This window comes from Peromyscus leucopus, chromosome 4, assembly GCF_004664715.2.
Source record: "Peromyscus leucopus breed LL Stock chromosome 4, UCI_PerLeu_2.1, whole genome shotgun sequence".
Classification (NCBI taxonomy): Eukaryota; Metazoa; Chordata; class Mammalia; order Rodentia; family Cricetidae; genus Peromyscus; species Peromyscus leucopus.
In genome coordinates, this window is record NC_051066.1 from 134,469,680 (window position 1) to 134,494,365 (window position 24,686).

Below are 24,686 nucleotides of genomic sequence, written 5' to 3' on the forward strand. Positions count from 1 at the left end.
TCTGCCTCCCAAGTGCTGGGATTAAAGGCGTGCACCGCCACGCCCCGTGAGGTCTGTCTTTTTATAAAACCTGCTACAAACTCTCCAAACACGAGATCTTTCCTGTCTCCCATGAGTGTGTGCTGTGTTACTTGGGCTATGTGGTGAATCCTCGGGGGCAGAGGTGGAGGCAGTAGCTGGTATGGAGGCTTCTGTGGTGGCTCATGGGTTACGGTAGCTTGACTATTGGTACTATTGGAAGAGGAGCAGACAATCTTCCAAGTGGCAGATAGGCCTTCCCTTAGGAAGGGATCCAGGGGTTAAGAAAGAGAACTAAGGACAAACAGGCTGGGCCTGGGCCCTACTCTCTCCTCAGGACTACCATGACTACTTCAAGGCAATCAGCCTCACCAGGACTCTCACTCCATGTGGTAGCTCAGGACACCAGGCCCGTCTATTGTCTTGGGTGACTCCTCCTGTTTAGAGAGCTCATTAATTTCTGAATCAAGATGCTAAATCAGCTCCTGATCAAGGACAACACTGATTTCCAACCCCTACCTCTTCCAAATGAGTTTGCAGATGAGGTGTGGGTGAAGCAATCAGCTTTGCACTTCCCCTGGCTCCCTCCCACAAGGCAGACAGTCACGTGACTCAACCCTCTGGTGGAAGGGAAGGTACTGGGGCAAAGCAGGGAGCCACAACCAAGTGGTCTGACTGTGTTCTCCTCCAGCCACCTTCCACACCAACTTAAGATTCAGCAAGGTCCAATTCCGGGCTTAATTACTTTCAGTGGCAACAAAGAATTAGAAATGAAAAGATAAATGTATTGTGACTATTAGCTTGATGGTTCTAAACGTGAAGGATGGGATGCAGTGAATTTAAGAAAAGCAGACTGGGATGGGAAGTATGAAAATCAGATTTTTATAACTCAAAAGAATTTATCCTAAGATAAAGTCATCATGTCCTTGGGTTGCACCTTAAGTCACAGCACAACCAGCTATAGTTTGGCCCAGGAAGGACCACTTTCACCTTATGCTGGTTCTTTAAGGAACAGGAATGCCTGAGGATAAGAAGCTCTTTAGGATGTACCCCTGTGCTCCAGAAACCAGGACTGATTTCGGGTCTAAGAGATTTGACAGGAAAGGGACAGAAGGAAACAAAGCTACGAAGGAAATTGAGAGCAAAGAATTGCAAAGACAATAAATCAATTCCAAAAGATATTCCCCTCACTTGTAGGGAATGGATAAGAGAGCATGTTGCTCTCCTCATTCCACAGTCAGAGCAGCCTTCCCAGCTCCTAGGGGGAATGAGGAGTCGCCTGACTCCCACCCCAGGAAGGATGATGAGGGCTAACTCCAGATGCCTGAGGAGGAGGGGCTATGCCTACAGGAAGTTGGCAGGCCAGGCAGCAGGTGTCCAGGGGCAGGCAGCTGCAGAGCGCAGGTTGTTCCCAGCAGGCAGGAGTGCTGGGGAAAGGAGGCCAGGGTGCACTCTGGGTCTCAAGTTAAGGATGCTGCTGTGCTCAGTTTCAGCTTATGAGAAAAATCACTCAGTCCTTGTGGAACCGAAATAGCTTGTGTTAGAGGCACAGCTATTTTCTAACAGGCATGGCCAAAACCCTGGGAAATTAGGCTCATGTAATTTTGGAATCAAAAGGTCTATCAAGTTGCTCTTTGGGTCAGCTTACTGCCAGAAGCAGTTGAGTGGTATGAACACTAGAGACAGGTACACATCTGTCTGCACTGCACCCAGTTCTGCAGAGTCTTCTTCCATCTATGACTTTCCGTAGTTAGTCACGGCACACCTGGTGCTATCCTCTGGCTTCACTATGGAGGGAGCAGAGGCACAGAAAGGTGCCGGATCACTGATCACAAGGAACAGAATAGAGATGGAAACCCTCCAGCCAGGGAGGCTTGGGTTCCCTCCAGCACCCAGTCTTTTCTGCTTTGTGGCCCTCTGGAATTGTTGCTGACATTGCAGCACAGGAAAAGGTCACGTGTAAAAAACATCTAGTCAAAATACCATCTTTGGAGTTGGCACAGCTAAAGAAATCATCTTAACCTGGCAAGGAGAGAGAAAAGAGAGCAGAGATTGCCTCAACTCTGCTCGCCATTAGCAAATCATCTATAATTTAGAACAAACGTAAAGAGATGCGGGTGATGAAGCAGACGTACCTCCTGGCAGCCTCTTGTAATTTCACGGGCTGTTTGGTGCTGAGGTAAATCAAGCAGGCATCAGCCACTTTATTCAGGTCACCCTCACCTGCAGGGAAGAAAAACAAAACAAGCCTCAGGCCCTCAGACTGCATTTGGGACAAGCAATAACCAATCACTGTCTGGGGACCTAAGATTAGCCATGCAAGATTCCCTGGGTGCTTTACTCTGTCCAGCAAGCCAGGACTACCAAAGGTAAAGATGAGGGGGCCAGGGTAGATTGAAGGAAGTATATAAGAAGGGAGGTGAGGGATGCAAGCACTACTAGGCAGAGGATGCAAAGTAGGGGGCATCAAGTCCTGTGCCAGCTCTGAGGCCAGAAGACCCATGTGATACCTACCTAAGTCCAGACTCTCACAGAGGGGACCCAGGCCCTGCAAAACAGCCAGCTGCAGCTTGAAGGCCAGTGTGTGAGAATAAATTGGTCCAGCCCGGGCACTGATGGGGGCCTGGGTGATTAAGGAGCTGGCCAATTTTGGCAGGACATCTTTGCAGAACCGGCTCCGGAGAAAATCGCCACATCTGCTTCCAAGTGTCTGTAAAACCTGCAGAAACAGCCCCCAGCCTGGTGAATGCACACTATTAAAGCAGCAAGAAGGCTGGGACATGGTTGCTAATTCAATTCTATCTAGGGCTCTACTTAGAAAAAAGAATGGAATTATTGCTGTTAATTCCTTGCCCATGGTTTGTGATTCTGACAGTTATGAATTTGGAGGTCTCTGCTTCCAAGGCATGGATGCTTCTATCCATAAATACAGATTACATGGAGAGTAATTCAGAGGGAGCTCGAGTTGGAGGAATAATATGATTAATACCTTGATTTCCTTTCCTGTTTTTGAAGAGAGAGAGAGAGAGAGAGAGAGAGAGAGAGAGAGAGAGAGAGAGAGAGAGAGAGAGAGCGAGCTTGAAGCAGTTTACATAGATCATCTCTGGAATCTTTCTAATATCCCTTGAGAAGACTTGGGCTTTTAACTCTTGCTAGCTGAGCAAACACAAACTCTGGGCTCAGCAGCTTCCATGTACAGGTATCAGGATGGTGACCAGGCGATGGTCCCTGGCTAAGCTAAGGCTGGTCCCTGTAGCTGGAGCCATATCTGCATTCCGTCTGTTCGACTGTATAATCTCTCATGTACATCACCCTTCTTCTATCTTTCACAACAGGCAGTCTCTTTGCATGTGTCGTTTAAACTTTCTGCAGCAGAACATATTGAAACGTTTTGCCCCGCTGCACAAGACTGAGTGAACAGGACAGGAATTTCTTTAAGAATTGGTAAGCAAGGCATAATGGGCACACAGTGTCTGTCCGCTCTGCAGAGTAAGGTTCTCATCTCAAGGGCCCTTAGCTGTATCACATGACCTCAGGTAAAGCACTATTAATGTGTCTGCATGTGGAAAAAGCAGCCCCACTTCCAGCTCAAATATCTTAGTATGTTTTCATTTTTCTATACTGGCTGGCTGTCATTTCAAATAACCTATTAATTTTCATAAAGGGAAACAGTACATCTGAATAAGATTTAGTAATACGGCCTTCCCTCTCTGCCTCCCCCCAGGCTCTCTCCTCTTTCTCTATACACATACCTTCTCTCTCTCCTCCTTCCCTCTTAACACACACACACACACACACACACACACACACACACACACACACACATACACACCCACACACCCATTTCATGCATTTTGCTTTGGAATTAACATTAACAATTATGTCCTTCAAATAAGCTGGTATTCTGGCTTAGTATCTACTGGAGAATCTTTCAGGAAACAAGACTACTTCTCCCAGGCATATTGACTGCATTTCCAGCTCCCATCTGCCACCCCTCCACATCTCTTCCCTCTGCTTCATCTTGCTCATCCACTTCTAATTTATGCTGTCTTGCATGGCAAACGTATCTCTGTAGGACACCGTTAAGTGCTTTTTAGAACAAGGAAGGATATAAATAAATAAGTGAAAATTCATGTGCTAATATAAGCCAAACTAACCAGGGAGAATGACATCTCTACAGGGCTGTAGCTTTTCAAAGGCCTTCACCAGAGTTCTAGTTCATCCTTGACAAAACTGTACCTAAATCCCCCCTGAAAATGGATGACTGTGGGCTTCAGCTGGGCAGAAGTGGCTATCATCTGGACTCTCATATGGTTCACTAAGCATGAGTCTGACCTGGGTTCTATCCCTTACTAGCTGTAGAGTTTCAAGGTATGTTACCATCTCTGTTTCCTTCTTGGCCAAAACTGGAGGTAAAAAGCACCTTGCAGGTTACTATGACATGAACTTCCATGTGGACAATGTCAAGCTTATTGCCTGGCACACAAGAGATGCTCAGTGAATATTGGTGGCCTTTGCTTTATGAGATCACTCAGCTTTAAATTCTGAAGAAAGTGTCGTTTAGTCTCTTCTGTGGTTTTCTTTTTCTTTTTCAGAGACAGGGTTTCTCTGTGTAGCTCTGGCTGTTCTAGAGCTAGCTCTGTAGACCAGGCTGGCCTCGAACTCACAGAGATCTGCCTGCTACTGCCTCCCAAGTGCTGGGATTAAAGGCATGGGCCACCATCACCTGGCTTTTTTCTGTTCTTTTATTTTTCTTTACTTTCTTCAAAGTCTGTGCCCAGAGGTCAGATAATGAGAAGTAATTCAAAAGACTGAGGGGTCAGTACCTTGAAGGCTCTGAGCACTGCCAGAGGGTCATCACAAGTGAGTCGGTGCACAAGTGAAGGCCAGGCCCGATGAGCCAGGGGGAGGAGCTGGTTCTTGTGAAATTGTAGAACCACCACACACAAACCCAGCACATCCAAGACCTGAAAGAAAAGACAGAACTTCAATAGGCAGTAGGGGCTTAGAATCAGATGCCTGGGACCAAGTCCTTGTTCAACAGAGTGAGCCTGAGACATGCATTAAGATAGTAATAGAAACAACAAAATAACATTAACCTAATTTCCTGGAGATTTGGCCATTCCTGTTGATTTTCAGTCCACACCAGGTACTAAGGGCACACAAACACACAAAGACAAAATATATATACTTCCTTGCCTTTATGGAGTACAGGATCATACCACTCAATAGAGAAAAGAATAGTCACTGTGCCAAGAAAGACCGTAAAGTATGTAATGCAGAAATGAGACATCTCTAAAGCACAGACTTGGGAAGGTGTCTCTCAAGAATGGCTTCTAAAAGGAGACACAAACCATGAGCAGGCACTAGTTCAGTGCACAGTGAGAGTTCCTACAGCTGGATCACAACAAAGAAGATCCTGAAGCTGAGATGGATCTTGGGGGTAGAGTGCTTGCTGAGCATGTGCAATGTCCTGGGTTCAATCCCTAGCATCAAAAACACCCAAACCAAAACTAAAAAGACCCACAGCTTGCCCTGTTTAAGAAAAGAGAGCAGCCAAAATAGCAGACTGAGATGGAGCTGGACCATAAAAGGTCGTATTAAGAATCTTCCATTTTGTGCTGTGTATACTGGGGCATTTCCAAGTGTTTTAGCAGGGAAATGACAGGACATATCCATGTTTTTTGAAGGTCATCCTAGTTGCTGAGTGAAGAAGGCATTTGAAGGAGGTTGGGAAGAAGTGATAAGGCCCTTAGGAGTCCACAGCAAAGACATGTGATCACATGATCTCGGAGAAACCATGAAAAGATTTGAACCCTGTCTGACTTCAGCAGGACTGTGTGACTTCAACAGAGCTGCTCAGAGTCAGGTGTGGGAAATGAGCAGCAGTGCCACTGAAGGAAACAGAAAGCAGGGAGGAGGAGCAGGCTGAGAAGTTGGTGGGGTTGAGTCTTATTGCTGCTATCAGGAGAAGCAGGCAGGGAGTTGAGGGCCAGTCAATCTTACCAGCAAGGTTTGGGCTAGCCTAGATGCACACTGACCTTTTAGACTACTACTGAACACTGACAGCTGGCATAGGCAGTGGTCAGTACAGCAGCCTACATGGGCTTTGCAAGGACGAGTGCCCCCCAAAGGTCAGGAAGGCAGAGTGAAGCTGGAGTCTTCTACAAGCAGCTGACCCCACACCAAAGGCACAGAATAGCAGAGGCCACACCTCCGGAGGACACAGTCAGCAGGTGGGAAAGAAAGCTTAGTGAGGCAGAAGAGAGCAAGAACGCAGCACCAACGGCTGTGGTGTCACTGTCTGGACAAGCTGCGTCTCACTGCATGGACTCAAAAATACCATTTTCCCCTTTCTGCCTGGAAAGTTCTCTTTGCCTGGGCCCCTTTGCATAGCCAGCTCTTCAACCTTTAGAGATGCTGTCACCTCAGCTGGCTAGCTGGAATCAGAAAGCAAGCTCTGCTTCGTGCATGGATTACCCTTCTCTATCATGGTCCCTGTTCATCATCTCGCTAGAACCTCCAAAACTTGGATGTGTGTATATTGCTCCCTCCCCACAATAGAAAGCTCCAGAGAGACAGGGCTCACATCTGTACCACTGTCTTCTGTATGCCCTACATAAGGGCTCAATGAGGGAGGGAATGAATGAATTATACACCATATGCCAGGCTCTTGTATTTTTATATGAATGATCCTGTGAGGGTGACATCCTTGTCCCCATTTTCCTCATGCTGATGTAAAGGCTCAAAGCTGTGAATTAACTCACTCAAGGTCACATGGCTAGTAAAGGGCAGAGGCATCACCTTAACTCGGCTATGTGGGTTCTACACACCAAAAAAATTATTTAGGGGCTAGAGAGATGGCTCAGTGGTTAAGAGCACTGACTTTTCTTCCAGAGGACCCAGGTTCAATTCCTAGCACCTATATGGCAGCTCACAACTGTCTGTAATTCCAGTTCCAGGGGACCTGACACCCATGGCAAAACACCAATGCACATAAAATAAAAATAAATTAAAAAAAGAAAAAAAGGATTTATTTATTAATATTATGTGTATGGCATGCCTGTGTGTGCATCTGCGTACCAGAGTATGTGTGCCACAGCATTACTGTAGAGGTCCTGGGAGCTGGTTCTAATGTGTGGCAAGTTTTACCTGCTGAGCCATCTTGCTAGCCCAACTCTTTCTCTCTCTTTCTCTCTCTCTCTCTCTCTCTCTCTCTCTCTCTCTCTCTCTCTCTCTCTCTCTCACACACACACACACACACACACACACACGTATGTGTGTATATGGCTGTCACAAAGATGAAGAATATTCAGAAGGCTGCCCAATAGTGACTAGGCACTAAACTGAAGCCTTGCATGTCACATGTACCCTCTTCCCCAATGTTGGTAGAATGTGTAATGGGAAGATGTCTCAGAAAGACAAAAAAAGCTCTAAACACAGACTGGGGATAACTTGCAGATCAGGGTTCCCATTCTTTAACAAGGCTACTGATGTGGAACAACTAAGGCAATTGTTCTCCTTCCTGCTTAAGGTGTGGAGAAGTGATGCTTCTCTTTGGCTTAAGAACTTTTTTGGAGTGATTATGAGATGTCCCCCTCCCCATGGTCCTTCTACTGAGTTACTCATGTGGCTCAGTCCTTGTGATGGGGGCTTGCCTGGGAACTGTTGACATATGAGGAGGTGAAATTATAGAAAGTGTTAGATTTTTCTATGATGAAAATAGAAACAGAAACAAAGATAAGGGCTCAGAAGAACCACCACCTTAAAGCATTAAAAGCTGCATCATGCATCAAGTTAGCACAAAAATGACAGCCTTTCAAAGCACATGGAAGTCCTTGTCTTGGAGACTCAGTGAACCCACAGAAAGACTCCTCTTAATGCTTCTTTCTCCTGGACATCACACATGGACCAGGTAAGGAAATCTGCTGGTTTATTCAGTTACCACTGACCACAACACATCTCCAATCTGCTGCTCTATGAATGAAGAAAAGGGCTGCACACTAACCTTCAGGCGGATTTTCAGATTTTTATCTGATGATAAATGAATGCAGCGTTCCATCACATCCTTGGCTATCTGGATGTGCACTGGCAGTGGTGGCTCCACATCTGGAGGGGTGTCATTCTCGTCCACTTTGGAGGGGGATGACTGCTCCTCTGAAAGAACAGAATTAGTTACAATGCTTTAGGAAAACCCAGCATGACTCCCAGCTTCAGACTCCGCAATAGGACTGTGGTGGTTTGAAAGAAAACACCCCCCATAGGCTCTTAGGGAATGGCACTATCAAGGGGGTGTGGCCTTGTTGGAGTAGATATAGTCTTATTAGAGAAAGTGTGTCACTAGGGGCAGGCTTTGAGGTTTCAGATGCTCAAGCCAAGCCCAGTGTGATTCTGTCTTCCTGCTGCCTGCCGATCCAGATGTAGAACTCTCAGCTCCCTCTCCAGTACCATGTCTGCCTGCATATTGCTATGCTTCTCATCATGATAACAGACAAACCTCTGAATTGTAAGCCAGCCCTAATTAAGTGTTTTCCTTTATAAGACCTGCCATGGTCATGGCATCTCTTCACAGCAATAGAACCCTAACTGAGACAAGGACTTAGAGGAAAATGTGTAGAGATGCATCGTAAGGAATTTAGGCCAAAGTGCACAAGTCAGGAAGGTCACCAGGAGTGGTGGGGTGTGCCTCTAATCCTAGTGCTTGTGAGACAGGCAGGTAGAATTCAGAGTCTGAGGTCAGCCAAGGCTGCACAGTAAGTGGCACCCCGCTTCCCTTCCTGCTCCACTCCCCACATTTGCAGATGCAGCCCAGGCTCTATGATAGGAATGTTTGCAGGGGAGGAAGAATAACAATGTATTGGGAAGGGTAGGTCATGGGATAATAGACAACTTAAAACTTTTTTAGGGCACAGTTCGGATTTGGAGCCCCAGGCTGGGCAGTGCCCCGGGAGGCCTTTTCTGTTTTCTCTTCTTTCCTCTCTTTTTGATTCATCCCTTGACCACAGAAGGCCAATGCTTATCATCTCTACTAGCTTGTAAGATGTTGGATGGCCAACACCAAAAACTTCTTTATTGTTTGAGAGCTGACTTTCTAGGGCAGCCTGGTGCAATGCACAGAGGTAGGCCTTGGGCCAGGGAGCCTCTACAACTGTTAACACCCCTCCCACTGTATACTATGTCACCTGCACCACAGGGATAAGGCATGTCATTTGCTGCTAGGAGAGGGAGTGAGGAGGATGACACAGCTCTCATCATCTCTCCCTGCCTAGTCTGCTTGAGAGGTAGAAGATGGAAACTGAACAACAAAAAGACTTGCCAGCCTCCTGAACCCCAGGCCTCCTCCCTGTCCTGAAGGGCTTTCTTGTCTACAGGCCCCACCCTGTTCAACTGTCCTATCACCAGCTGGGAGTGAGTATTTCTACTGAGCTGGGCACTGCTCCCTTAACTTCTTGAGTCCAGATTCTTCTGTTGGAAAACCAGAACCTTATATTATAAGGGGCTGTACTAGTCTCTACTAGATGCTGAGAGGATGAAGGGAGAGGTATCTGCGGAATGTTTGACTTTCTCACAGAAAGGGACCTTGGATGTATAGGTGCCTTTACATAGTTAAACAGAACACTCATGCCAAACCTGTATCAAGCCAAATAATCTTTATCAAGTCAGGGAAGTCAAATGCTCATAAAGAATGACAACTGCAAGAGCATCAGGGCTGGAGCTGCTTCTCCTCAGAGCGTCTGTTGTCTGGACCTGCCTGTTGTGGAGCGCTGTGACAGGTATGAGCTTCTGGTTTTGGAAGAAGGTTTGATGCATTCCATCTGATCCCAGCACTTCCCACTAGAACCAGATCTTTGTGTGTTTGTGTAGATCTGTGTGGGTGTGTGCACGTGTGTGCATGCGCATATAAAAGCTAGAAGTCAAACTTGTGTTTGTTCCTCAAGCTATTCACTTTATTTTTTGAAACAGCGTTTCTCATTTGGTCTGGCGCTCACTGAGTAGGCTAGGCTGGCTGGCCAGAGATCTTGGGGACCTGTCCATCTTCACAACCTGAGTATTGGGATTACAAGCCTATGCTACTATGCCAGGCTTCTTACGTGACTTCTTGGGATCATACTTGAGTCCTTACGCTTGCACAGCAAGCACTTTATTGACTGAATTACCTCACCAGAACTAGAAGACCTTAGTCACAGAAGAGCAGATTTATTGGTGGGGTTTGGACCAGAGCGGCAACCTTGATCATGAAAGGCCAAGTCACCTGCCTCTTCAGAGGTGTAGGTTTGGGTGGAGTGTGGCTCACAGGAAGGTTTGGGCTGGCTCAGCAGAGAAACAGAAGACAAAGTCTGAAGGTTATAGCCAGAGCACTGGCTGTGGGAACTGTACCTGCTCAACTCTGCAAGAGCCCTGTTTGGACGCGTGCTGCTTGCCATTGCTCACAAGGAAATCCGTTGCACTCACTGCAGCAAGCTATACTTTCCTGTTACCCTGGACGTGTTGGCTCCAGCAAACCAGAATGAGAGCACAGATGGGAAAAATGAAAAAGAAAAAAAAAAAAAGAAATCTGCTCATTTCCAACCTAACAAACTAATTTGGGACTCAGTTCGATTTAGGATAGTTCTGGGACCACAAGCTCATTATGACTTGGCATTTTATATTTGCAGAGGCGATTCTAATAATTTATTAATTCTTCCATGACCTAAAGCTCCAGATTGAGTTTGTGAATAAAACAAGAGGCCAGAGCTGCTGTTGGCTTGAACTCTCTTTTTCCTCTATCATATAAATAGGTAAGAAAAACACTGCAATCGTTCTCTATCAGTAAAGAAATAGATGAAGCCCAGGAATAGACAATAAGCCTAAGGAAGAAAAAAAAATGATAGGAAGAAGCATAAAGAAATATGTCCAACTTGGGCACTAATCAAAGACATGCAAAGTAAAATAATGAGGCATTTTTAATTTGTTAACATTGGAAAAAAGTGAGTAGGTAATTGTCATTGTTGGGAAGGTACAGATTGATACAACTGTCTGGAAAGCAATCTGTCAGCACTAGACGATGCTCGTATCTTGGACGAGAAACCCTACTTGTGAGAATTTATAGAGATATACATGTAGGAAGAAAAGATTACACACACAGATATCATCCCTTGCCCATTGCATATCACAGCAAGGCTGCAGGCAACCTCAACTTCACATGGGGGATGGACACTTGGAAGCTGCCATTCCAACGAATGAGTCTGAAAACTTGGGGAGTCCTTTAAAACTAAGCACAGAAAGGACGTGGTACATTTAGACTCTGGAGCAGGAGGCCTAGTAGTAGTGAGTCCTAGTTCAATCCTCATCAGCACAAAACAAAAACTATGGCTGTAACCATGTAAAAACAGTTAAAAAAAAATAAAAGGAATGGGATAAGTGTGTACACACACACACACACACACACACACACACACACACACACACACACACAGAGCTGTGAGCACATGAGGTTTGGGGCAACGTTTCTTCCACTTTGTGGAATGACATTTTGTTGTTTTCACAATGATCTGTTTGAAAAAGAAGGAACTAGTGAAACCAAATAGCAATTACCTTCCTCAGTCTCCAGGTCGGAAACATTGCCCTCTGCCACATCCTTCTCTTTGAGGTAGCCCAGCACGAACTGCTCAATGTCCTCGGCTGTGCTGCTAGCCCTGTGAGCGGTTGGTGTTCGCATCCTCTCCTCTTCTGCACTGCGCTGCTGGAGCCGCCCAGTAGAACCTGCGTCTGGGAACCAGTGGGCTGTAGGAAAACATTATCATGATGACTGGTGATCAGTGAGGGACAGGCACCAGCGCTTTATAAGCAGAGCAAGCTCTTTGGTGAGGCTGGCACAGCCCTCTGAACCATCCAGACACTGTCTGTGTCCTGCAACCCTACCTCCTACCAGATGTCAGCTGCCTGGTAACTTGCCATCTTCCAGTGGCTCCAGTATGTGAGACATTTTTCTGCCTCAGAACTCTTACATATGCTGCTCTTGAATGTCCAGAATGCTTTTCCTACTTTACATCTGGTTAATTCCAAATTACTGCACATTTCAGAACAATCACTCTCCCAGTAAAGCCACCCCTTACACAGCACAATGCTCTTTCCTTTTGTATGTTCTGACCGAATTTAGTTTATGTGTACTGATTGGCATGTGAATCTTCATCGGGGAACTCTTTTTTAAAATTATCTTTTATTTGCATTGGTATTTTGCCTGCATGTATATCTGTGTAAGGGTGTCAGGTCTTGGGAGTTAGAGACAGTTGTTAACTGCCATGTGGGTGCTGGGAGTTGAACCTGGGTCCTCTGGGAGAGCAGTCAGTGCCCTTACCCACTGAGCCATCTCTTCAGTACCAGGGAACTCCTGACTCTAATATGCCCACAGCTAAGTATGCCATTTCTTCAGTGCCCCATTCCCAGATATGTATTACTGGGTACACTCTAAGGTGCTGGTCCCCACATGGGTAAAGCCTAGCCCCAGCATTTTCACTGCTGGGAGTCCACACTGCAGATTATTTCTACATTCAAAGCTAGTGTCAGATTGGAAAATGTCTTTGCTCACAAATGGGTTTTAAACATATGAAAAGAAGCTCAAACTTACTCTTAATGCAAATTATAACTATAATAAGGTGCGATTTTTCTCCCCTATTGGATTAGTAAAGATCAAAGGCTCAGTAATAAGACAGTATGGGCGAGGGTGTGGCAAAATTGGCACTTTTACATCGCTGATGGAGCTTAAATTGGTACAACCTCTTAGGAAAGCAATTTGATACTCTCAATCAAAAATTTAAATGTAAAACTCTTTGAACAAGCATTTCTGTCAGGAATTTATACTACTGATATGTTGAAGGCAAAAGATAGTGTAGGAATTTTTAAATTTTTTTGTGGTGGTGGCAAAGGATGAGAAAGGACTGAAATGTCAAGCAAGAAAGGCCTGGTTAAAATCAGTGCCATGACACAGTGGATGTGATGCAGCTGTAAGATCACAGCCCTGTGTGCATGAGGCACACTCCCCCAGTGTGGAGTGTGACAGGACGACTTCCTGCACTTTTCCTTGTGACCAACAATTGGTCAATCAGTGGTTGATGCTGAGCAGTGATGTGCCTGGTGGTTCTGCCCTCAGTGGGCACCTGCTGCTTCTTGGTCAATGCATATGAAGCATGCATCTTTGGTAAACTTAGTGCCCTAAAACATGTATCTGGTTCTTTCAAGACTTTTCAGAATTTCCTTGAAGGCAAACTTCCACTCTCATCTTAATTTGGTGTTTTTTTTTTTTTTTTTTTTTTTTTTTTCTGGTTTTTCGAGACAGGGTTTCTCTGGGTAGCTTTGCGCCTTTCCTGGAACTCACTCTATAGACCAGGCTGGCCTCGAACTCACAAAGATCTGCCTGCCTCTGCCTCCCGAGTGCTGGGATTAAAGGCTGTGCCACCACCGCCCGGCCGTGTTAGGCAATTTGATGACAACAGAAAGGCCAGTTCGAGTGCTGATCTGTGAGTGACTACTAATTTCATTAGTTACCGTTCAAAATGCAATTATACACTGGGTTGCTTCAGAACTTGTGGAAAATCTGTTTCCAATTTTGCTTTACTTCCCCCACCCCATGTTCCAGTCAGTCTTAATCATCCTTATTTTCCTTTTTGCAATGGAGACTCCACTCCTCTACTTCAGTATTAAAAAGTAGTATGCAGGATGCTTCCTCTTTCAGATGACCAAAGACATCAGAAATCTAAGGAAACTCAATTTTCAAAATCTGAATCAGCTATCTCCTGAAAAGACACATCTCCTACACATCAATACATTATTTTATGTGTATGAGTGTTGTACGAGTCTTGCATGTATGTGTCTGTGCACCATGTGTGTACCTGGTGCCTGCATTACTCAGAAGAGGGCATTGGATACCCTGGGACTGGAGTTACAGATGTTTGTGACCCACCCTTTTGGTGCTGGGAATTGAAACTGGGCCCCCTGCAGAACAAGTGCTCTTAATCATTGAGCCATCTCTCCAGCTCCCTAGGTCTTCTCATAAAATGTTCAAATTTCAAGCTGAAATATAATCTAGTTCCCCAGTGTAGCAGAGGTGGGACATCTGGCTACAGAAGCTGGTCCCAGTCTGCAATGTCTAAGCACTTAGCTGTCTTAGTAGGAGGTCCAGGTCAGGCCTGGGTGGGTTTTGTTCACAGCTGCTTTTCCAGCGACTATTAGCCACAGATAGGGGTTATGGTTAGGATTTGAAATGCCTCCCAAAGGCCATGTCCCTTAGCTGGTGGTGACTCTAAGAGCTGGGACCTGGGTGGAAGAGGTAATCACTGTAGGTATACCCAGGGTGTATTTTGTTACTTAACCCCTTTTCTCTCTGCCTCTGTGTCCTGACTGCCATGACACGAAAAGCTTTTCTACTTCTTCCCTTGACCTATATGCCCATAAGGATCTGTCCTATTTCCTCGTTAATCCTGTTTTACACTCTCTACATTTTTTCCAAATACTTCACTCCCGTTGTGTCCTTGGGGTATTTACACCACTATTCCCTCTGCTGATAGTGCTCTTGGAATCACAGAACAGTGCCACAGCCCTGTACGCTGGCAGCCAGCTCCTGCTTCTCCTTCCGGTCTCAGCCTTAGTTGAATTTCCCAGAGGGGTCTTCCCTGACAGTGCAACTTTGAGAAGCCTATCCCTGTTTCTCCCTAGCAAGAGGTTTTCACTTCCTTCCAAGGGCTTATCAGCGGCTCCCTGAGCTTGCGTAATGCTCTTGTTACTTGTCTGTCATTTCTCTCTCAGCAGCAGGAACGCTCCCCGAGTTTATCTTGTTCACTGCTGTATCCTCACCACTTACTGTAGCGTCTGACATACAGCAGGTACTCTTTATGAGTGAAGAAAGCATTCACACTGTATGTGAATGGTCACGAAAGAATGAGTGAACACTGCAAGGGTCACCTCAGAGCAGGGCACAGTCCCTGCCCCAGTCTTCTCTCCCGAGAAAGTTTCTCACAGAGTCTTGGCCTTTTCACCTGACAGAACGAGGCCAAGGACCTTTTCCTCTGCCTCAGAGGCTACTGGCAGCACTGGAGAGATACACTCTTTGGATAAAGGCTCCAAGATATAACTCACTGTTTTTCATTCAATGACTAACTGTTCAGTTCAGGGATTTATTTATTTATTAGACACAGTCTTGCTATGTAGCTCAGACTGGCCTTGAACTCAGGTTCCTCCTGCTTGAGTTTCCCAGCAGCTGGGATTACAGGTATAATCCTACCAAGCCTGGCTTTTTTTCATAGTACAAAATCGTGCCATGCTAATGGTGGCTAACATCCCTAGCAGGCACCCAACAGGATCAAAATATAAATGAGACAATTAAGTCAACTGGTACAATTGAAAGGTTAAAAGGAAGGGCTGGAGAGATGGCTCAGTGGTTAAGAACACTGGCTGCTCTTCCAGGGGACCTGGGTTCAATTCCCAGCACTGACACAGCAGCTAACAGGTATTTGTAATTCCAGTTGCGGGGGATCTGACACCCTCTTCTGGCCTCCAAGGGCACTGAATACATGTGGTGCACAGACACATGAGCAGGCACAACAGCCATACACATAAAACAAATAAATAAATCTTAAAAAAAAAAAAAAAAGGTTAAAAGGAAGAGCAAGGGGCTGGAGAGATGGTACAGCGGTTAAGAACACTGGTTGTTCTTTCAGAAGGCCCAGTTCTAATTCCCAGTACCCATATGGTGGCTCATAACGAACTGTAACTCCAGTGCTGGGAGATATAGTGCCTTCTTCTGGCCTTTGCAGGCACCAGGCATACACATGTAGGCATATACATGCATACAGGCAAAACACTCATACACATAAAACAAAAATAAGTGTTCTTAAGCTTCTAGATTGCTGCTGTGTATTAGCCAGTATGGTCTATATGGCTAAAGAATGAAACAAAATTAAAACTTCAATTTCCTGCAGGACATAATGGTTCACATCTGTAATCTCAGCACTTGGGAGGCTAAGGCAGAAGGAAGGCTGCAAGTTCAAAGTTTAGGCTATATAGTAAGTTCCAGGGCAGTCTGGGTTACAGAGTGAGACCGTCTCTTAAAAAACAAAACCAAAAAAAGCCCCAAACCAAAAAATTCAATTCCCCAGTAGTTTTAGCCACACGGGGCTACTGGCTAATTGCACTGGGCAAGACACACACACACACAGAGTATTACTACCATCAGGAAACTCTAGAGGGTTGAGGATGTAGTTCAAAGGTAGAATACCTTAGCATATGTAGGCCCTGAGTTCAATTCCCAGAGCCATCCCCAATCAAAGAAAGAAAGGTTCTATCTACTGCTCCAGCTCTCTGTGGCTGAGCACTCCCTGCTGCTCCAGCTCTCTGTGGCTGAGCACTTCCTGCTGCTCCAGCTCTCTGTGGCTGAGCACTTCCTGCTGCTCCAGCTCTCTGTGGCTGAGCACTTCCTCTTGCTCCAGCTCTCTGTGGCTGAGCACTTCCTCCTGCTCCAGCTCTCTGTGGCTGAGCACTTCCTGCTGCTCCAGCTCTCTGTGGCTGAGCACTTCTGCTGCTCCTGCTCTCTCCCAGCACAGATACTGCCAGCTCTAAGAAGCACCGGTAACAGCATATTATATTGGGAAGAATAAACTAGCCACAAATCCAACTTTATCCCTTATTAATAGTGTGACCCTGGCTGAGCAGGATATCACTAAGCCTTGGTTTTTCTTATTTGTAAAATAAAAAATGCTGTTTCTACCTAGTCTGTGTGGTTTATATCCCTGCCATAGAGCAGGGCTCAATAAATTGCAGAGATATTTAAAGTATAAAAAATAAACACTGGAGCCTGACAATCCTGTGGGGTTGGAGAGACTACCTTTCCAATGTCCTCCACAGCACATTCCTGAACACGGAATAAAATGAGACTAGGCAGACCGGGATCCTGGCTCCTATCTCCTCAACTAGCATCAAAACAGGCTTTCAATGTACCTAATGCTGCCAGCAGAGCATGCAAAACGCTGACAAAGGAAGCAGCTCTCTTATCATAAAATTGGTCCAGCGTGGCCAAGACATCTTGAACCACATCTGCTACCAAAGGAAGTAGGCTAGCATCTGAGTTCCGAAGCATGACTTCCAAGACTTTTGGGGTATGAGGGTGCAGAGCGAGGTGACGCAGATTTAAAGAGATGCCATTCACCAAATAGTCTGAATTTTGATTGATGAGGTGCTGAACAGAGTCATAGCCACAAGCATGGCAAATGTCTACCATGGTGCTAGTAGCCACTTGACTAATGAGCAAGGTTTGGTCTCCAGCCTTCTCCAGTACTGGATAGAGAGCTGACATCAAAAGCAAGCAAAAGTCTTTTCCTAATGCATAAGCAAACTGGCCAATCCCTTCCAACTGAATGCATATCTGCCAGATGTTACTGTTCATGGAGCAGATAGTGGGGCTCGGCTTTGCCAAGGCTGGAAAAGATACACCGTGGCAGGTGTGTGCACCAGATGTGATGGCCTGGAGGCCATGCTGCTTCACTGTCATCTCCTCCCCCTCCTCAGCTTCAATACAGGTAATCAAGTACCAGTTTTCTTGGCTTGTGTATTCCTCCAGTATAGATTTCACAATCTCTCTCAGTTCCTCTGGGCCTATGCTTGTACGTTTGTTATGAATATCTTCTACATCCAGACCCGCAGCCCCTACAACCAGTTCATTAAGGATCATGGCAGCTTGCTTTCGGTAAACTACAGATGCGTGGTACAGTTCCATAAAGTGATCCACAAGCAAATACAGGTCCCCATAGTAACCAAGGAGCTGACAGATCTGCCGTAGGAGCAGGAAGACCCTCTCATCAGTGAAGCAGCGGAAATATCTCCTCTGGACTCGGTTCCACGGTCGTGCATCAGAGGCCTCTGGAGAAGCACTCAGGGTGTCAGAGTTCCAGCGCCGCTCCTCTACCATCTTGACGTCAGTCACCTCTAGCTCTAGTACTTGGACAAGTGCTCTGGAAAGGCGCTGCACATGGGCCACAGAATTGAGAATCACATGCACTTTGGGGCCCAAAAGTTTTAGGTACCCCAATAACAAGGAAAGAGTAGAGAACTTGCCCTGGTCGTCTTGTGTGTTCATTAGTCGGGGAAGAGATGTGGCAAGTGCATGCAGGCTTTCTGACAAGATGTCAGCCAAGGCTCTGCTGCCCACCACTACTTTCTGATCTGCAAAACGCCTTAGCACCGTATTGCACTGCGTCTGGACTTCAGGACTTTCGTCGTTTACTAGGCCGACTAACACCTTCAGGAGGGGTCCTGTACATTCCACCAGGGACTGACTGCACTTCAGAAGCAGGACCTCCACAAGCTCTATCAGTTCCAGCCTCACCTTCCAGTGCGGGTGAACAGAGACACACTCGATTATCTTTTTAATAAGGATTGCCAACTTGTCACCAGTGCTTTTGACCCAGTCTGCTTCCCTGTGAATCATCAGGGCTGCCACTCTGTGCTCAACTGCAGGCTTTGCTCGGGCCTTTGGGATCCTTGTGAGCTGTTCATCAGCCATGATGAAGCCCACTGTCTTGTAAAAGACCTTTAGGGAACACACAACAATGCTGTGACCCTGTTTAAAGTCTCCTGTGATGACTCTGGTCAGTGCAGTTGAGATTCCAGGTAAGAAAGAGGCCAACAAGTCCCCCAGCTGCTGCTGCTGCTCCAGTTCACCCACAGGCCTCGGATGGTCCTGACAATCGCACTGAAGGAGGAGAACCTGTAGACACTGTAAGGCAGCAATTTTAATCTGTTTTGACTTCTCCTGCTCTGCCAAGCCCAACAGTAAAGACACAGCAAATCCTAAACGAGGCAGAATGGAGGGCTCATAAAAAGTCAGAATGATGTCCCTGTAAGCTGAGTGCATTAAGGTGCTAAGTCCCTGGATCACAGCCAATTTCAACTCCTCTGACATAGCTGCGGGTTTTTGGGAGTTGGGAGAGTACAGACAGGCTGAAAGTTCTGAGAAGAGTTCCTGGAGAAGCTCTTGCTCTCTCACACATGTTGAAGAGAGGACAAAGGTGAGGCACTCCACCACACTCTGGATCAGGCGCTCTCTTTTGGGCCCTGGGGTCTTCAGGGCAAATCGCAAGGGAAAGAGGACGTACTGCTGTAGTTCCTGAAGGGCAGCATCACTCACGGCCTGTAACTGTGTCTGCAGATGTTCCACATTCTCCACTGTCTGGGCCTTTGTGAGCTGAACACAGACTGGACGTAAGACGCCAAAGGCCTCCTCAGGAGTGTCAAACACTGCCATTGCACAACTGCAGGCTGGAAGAGGGAAGCTTCTCAGTAAAGAGGGTCAAGCTCAAAGCAAATACAAAGTGAAGGTCCGTCCATCCGTCCGTCCGTCTGTCCATCCATCCATCCATCCGTCCGTCCGTCCGTCCGTCCAACATTATGGAGCCCTAAGAGGAGCAAGAAAACTGCAAAGAACTGGCTCCTGTTCTTGGAGTTTCCTCAGTTTGGTGAGGGATGTAAGCATACACCACAGTCTCTAGGTTTTAAGATAGACCTAAGCTTAGGTTCTAAGTGAGCAGGGAGGAGCCGCATCCCTAGGAAAGCCAGAATTGAGTTTCCCAATAACAGGCCTGAACCATTACCTAGGGGCAATGCATAAGGTTCTGGGCTAGGCTAGAGTTCAGGTTCTAACTCTTGGCTGAGCTGCTGAAAGCAGAGGGACATACAGAGGAAAGCACAGTCTTGGTGTACAGGTCAGTGAGTTTTCACATAGGTACAGACCTGTATAAGCACTACCCAAAGCAAGACAGAAAATGTTTCTAGCACCCGAGAAGGCTCTCTCATGTTCTTTACAATTGATTCTTCTTCCCCTATAATTTTGATTTCTCGCTCATGATTCCTTTTGCCTGTTCTTGTCACTCAGAGGTTTTAAGTGTGTGTGTGTGTGGGGTGGGGTGGGGTTGGGGGGTTGGGAGGCTATGATCTTTATGTGGATGGTAATATGGAGGAAAGATCAGAGCTGGGTAAGACTGACAGAAACACAAAAGGCAGAAGGGTATGCCCAGAGATAGAAAACCAGGAGTGTATACTGCCACAGACATCATGGGGGAAGAGATTTCAGCAGCACAGAAAGCTGGATGGCAGGCAGGAAAACAAAGGAGACAGGTTTAGAGGGAACGAAGAGGCTGAGCAGCTTAATGCCTGAAAGCCTTTCTCTTCTGTGAGGAGAAATTCAAACTCAGAGACTGACAGTGAACATAAAAAGATAAACACAGAGCTTGAAGAGAAAAATAACGTCTCAAACATTCCCTTTAGGAAAATAGAGTATGCTGGGAAGACACAAAACTGTGGCCCAAGGGCACTAAGGACTGAGTCAAAGCTGGAGATATAAATGTGTAACATTGTAAAATGCTGGCATTGGATGGAGTGCTCACCCATGGCTGGATTAGTGATCATCCAGTCTGGTGGGCTTGTACTTTTCCTCCTCAGCTGTCCATCTCTATCTCACTGAGTGAGAATTCCTAAATCCAGTGGCCACAGGGCTGGTAGGTCAGAGGAGCCTAGTGTGTGTATGGACCAAGACCTGGCCATTCCAGAGAGTTGTGTTGGATTGTGCCTTCGAACCAAAAGAGGGCTCCAGTGCACAAAAAGATACCCTAGAGAGAGTTTGGCCTCCGGAGCTCCACAGACCCTGTGAGGAAGGGTATTGCTGGCATCTATGGCCCTCAGGAGGCCAAGGAAAGGATTCTAAGCCTCCTCATCTAGGCTAGAAAAATGCCAAGTGTGAATGGCATAAGCTTGACTGAGGATGAATGGTACCCCCCTGGGTACTGGTTCACACACTGGCTATCTGTGGCATCTCCTGCCTCAGGTAATGGTTGCTAGATTAATGAATAGGGAAGAAAGCTAACCGGGACCCCACAGTCAGAGGCAGGAAATGTATTTCAGACTCCTGGAGGTGGTGAATCTTACCTGCAGCAGAAGTACTACTAGAGGCAGATGAGAATCAGAATCAAAGAAGTTCAAGTACACAATCAAAGATATTTCTCAGCATTAAAAACGTGACTTTCCATGCCCCCAAAGTCTACTTGATGATGTAATAATGAGTGGATGATGGCTAACTGCTGAGACCAGTGAGTGGCCTGAAAGGTTAAGCAGAGCTAGCTTAAACCTGAGCAAGGAGTTCTGTTGGTAAGGTGCTTGCTGTACAACCACAATGACCTCAGTTCAATCTTCTCTGAGAACCCACATGAAAAAAGCCAGGTGGCATACACTTGAGGTAGTAGAGACAGGATTCCTGGGACTGGCTGACTAGTCAGTCTAGCCTAATCGGTGAGCTTCAGGTCCTAGTGAGAGCTTCTGTTGAAAGCAACAAAACAAGGTAGATGGTTCCTGAGGAACAATACCCAAGGCTACAACCTCTGCCTCTATGCACATGCGTGAGCATATATACACAATCTACATGTATACAACATGTTTACATGTATACCCTATGCCCATGTATACTCTACCCATGTACACACAATCACAAAACATATATGCACATATAAAAACAAACAAACAAAAAACACAATAGAGACCTATAAGACAGGAAGAGGAGTAAAAGAAGAAAACAATGGCATTTCTTTTTCTTTTAGTGTGGAAAATTTTCTTCAAATAGAACGCTTAAGTTGATGACTAGTATATAACACATAAAACTCAGAAAAGGCTGAGGTGAGGGCAACTGCCTGGGACTTCTGCATCTCTCTTATTCACCTTAGGAATTTCATGAAAATAACTAGGGAGCTGGGAGTCCCTCACAGTAGCAGCTCCAAAGCTCAGATTGTGTATGGACACAGGCCTAATGAAACAGAGGACATGGCATGTCCAGAATGGCTTTCCTTTGTTCTTTATGACCCTCACTCAGGCTAGAAGCCTTGAGATCTCTGTTTTCTTTCATTTTCCTCTTAATCCTAGACCATTCCTTTAATTTCACCACTCTACTCTATCAATGCCTCCCTAAACCAAGGAAGATGCTCACAAACTTCATGTTGTACCAGTTATAACAGCCCCCCACCCCTTGTCCTGTGTGCTGGCCCTTCTTGAATCCACATTTCAAACTGACACTAAAGCAATCTTTCAAAAACAAAATCTCACCCCTCTTCTCATTGTTTAAAGTTCTCTCACTGTTTTCCACAGCCACCTAAGCTTCTACTAAGTCTTGCAGAGTCCTTCCTAGGCATCTGCTCACTGTATCAACCTCATTGTTCAATGTTGTAACCATACACAATTATAAATCTTGCTCCTTTCTAGCTGGGAGGTGGTAGTGCACATCTTTAATTCCAACATTTGGGAGGCAGAAGCAGATGGATCTCTGTGAGTTTGAGACTAGCTTAGTCTAAAGAGTGAATTCCAGGACAGCCAGGTCTACAGAGAAATCTTGTCTCAAAAAGCCAAAAACGAAAACTTGCAATTTTCTAAACAGATGTACTACTTCATATTTCTCTCCCCTTTCCTACACCTCCAGCACATCCTTCAACTACAGTACCAAAAAGCTACATTTGAACATGTATATCTAACTACTTTAGACCAGGCCTCTGAGAGGGCAAAGGCAACTCTGTACCTAGAAGTAAGAAAAGCCTCTGGTAGACATTCACCATTTCCACAGATCCTTATAAATCCTGCTCTCAAGCAAGGTAGAGTAGGGTATGGCAGACTAACACTCTTATTGATGGCTAAAAAGTCAAAAATTACTGTATGTGTGTATATGTGTGAACAATAGCCCAAGACACTCTCTAACTCACCGCAAACCTTCTGCCTCAGCCTCTCAAGTGTTTGGATTACGGAGAAGAGTCATGACATACACCCAAAAATCATTTCTTACAGTACCCAACCCCCAAGGGAACAATGAAGACAAGTAGCCTAACAGTGCAGGGAGATGCTCAGGGTAAGTGGATCTACAGCTCCTCACCCCAACTTGGTACACCTTGGGGGTCTGCACAGGGCAGAGCTGTCAGCGGCGAAAGAGAGGACACAATGCTGATGGGGAAATGCCTTTCTGTATGCTGTGAATATATGTTGCTCTTATTGGGTGATAAACAAAGCCATTTGGCCTATGGCAAGGCAGCTTAGAGGCAGGTGGGAAATCCAAACAGATAGACAGGAAAAGAAAGGAGAAGCAAAGCAGACGCTGCCAGCCGCTGCCAGGAGAAGCAAGATGTAAAAGTACCGGTAAGCCACAAGCCATGCGGCAAAGCATTGATTTATAGAAATGGGTTAATTTAAGATGTAAGAGCTAGCTAGTGAAAAGCCTGCCATGGCCATTGTTTAAAAATAATATAAGCCTCTTTGTGTTTACTTGGGTCAGAGCGGTTGCAGGACCAGGCAGGACACAGGAATTTTATAAGTGGCTATGGGACCCTGGTGCCGGGCGAGCACAGGAAAACTTCTGACTACACAATGCCTCATGGGGCTGGAAAGATGAACCTAGTTTTGAGAAACTTCAAAATACAAGATTTTGGAAAGAAGGCTTCTGCTGAGACAGAAACCAAGAGATATTTTAGTGTTCCTTAAAGCTAGAGTAACAAAACTGGAGGTTTGCTCTCAAACTTTAAACACTTGGTGGGTGACTCAGCTCAGTCCTTCTTTAGTTCAGTTTTGGTTCCTGTTTGTGATGAGCCTAACAGCGGAAAGGCAGAGACCTCTGAGAAGAGAGTATCATAGAGTCACTAACAGTCGTTTTATATACTCTCACATACAATAAGATGCTTCTGAACATGTGAAGAAACAAGACCATATAACTGAAACTCCACAGGAAAGACAATACAACCAGACCCATAGGCAACCTAAATAGCCAAGGTCTTTAAAAAACAAGATTAGCTAGGCAATGGTGGCACATGTGTACCTTATATTTCAGCACTTGGGAGGCAAAGAGACAGGCTAGCCTGGGCTACATCTTGAGTTCCAGGACAGCCATGGCTATTCAGAGAAACCCTGTCTTGGGGAAGAAAAAAAAAGATTAATATAGTCAAGGAACACTCTTTTTCTCCCTTTTTTAATTAAAAAAGATAAGGTAGGGGGAGAGAGAGAGAGAGAGAGAGAGAGAGAGAGAGAGAGAGAGAGAGAGAGAGAGAGAGAGAGAGAGAGAGAGGTCAGAGGACAATCAGGGAGAGCTTGTTCCTTCCTTCTACCTCTCATGGCAAGCATCTTTACCTGCTAAGGCATCTTGTTGGACCTATTTTTCTTGAGGTAGCTCCTCTGTTTATCTTAAGGTATTATTTACTTATTGCTGTCTTCTTTTTAAATAAGTGATTTGAAGATATTAAAGCTAAAGTTAGAATTAAGAAAGTTCTATGGGGGCGCTGGAGAGATGGCTCAGTGGTTAAGAGCACTGGCTGCTCTTCCAAAGGTCCCAAGTTCAATTCCCAGCAATCACATGATGGCTCACAACCATATGTAATAAGATCTGGTGCCCTCTTCTGGTCTGCAGGCATACATGTAGGGAGAATACTGTATATAATAAATAAATAAATCTTTAAAAAAATTCTATGAATTCAAGCCATTTTGTTTAATAGAAGCTAAACTGAACTCATTTAATTATACTTAAAAGTTGATTGCAGTTACTGAATCCCAGGATTAGACTTTATTTATTTATTTATTTATTTATTTATTTATTTATTTATTTTTGGATTTTCCGAGACAGGGTTTCTCTTGTG

At 45.6% G+C, this 24,686-nt stretch overlaps 1 protein-coding gene across 1 annotated transcript in view; it reads right to left on the reverse strand.

The window, feature by feature from the left end:
- Tti1 (TELO2 interacting protein 1) overlaps positions 1–24,686 on the reverse strand; it is a 52,347-nt gene that overhangs the window by 9,392 nt on the left and 18,269 nt on the right. Inside the window, exons 2-7 of the mRNA XM_028889247.2 lie at positions 16,987–19,302; positions 11,593–11,781; positions 8,027–8,175; positions 4,845–4,985; positions 2,533–2,737; positions 2,154–2,241 (exon numbers count right to left, since the gene is read on the reverse strand). Of these exons, the coding sequence (XP_028745080.1) occupies positions 2,154–2,241; positions 2,533–2,737; positions 4,845–4,985; positions 8,027–8,175; positions 11,593–11,781; positions 16,987–19,288 (3,074 nt within the window). The 5' untranslated portion in view covers positions 19,289–19,302. The remainder of the gene's footprint in view (positions 1–2,153; positions 2,242–2,532; positions 2,738–4,844; positions 4,986–8,026; positions 8,176–11,592; positions 11,782–16,986; positions 19,303–24,686) is intronic.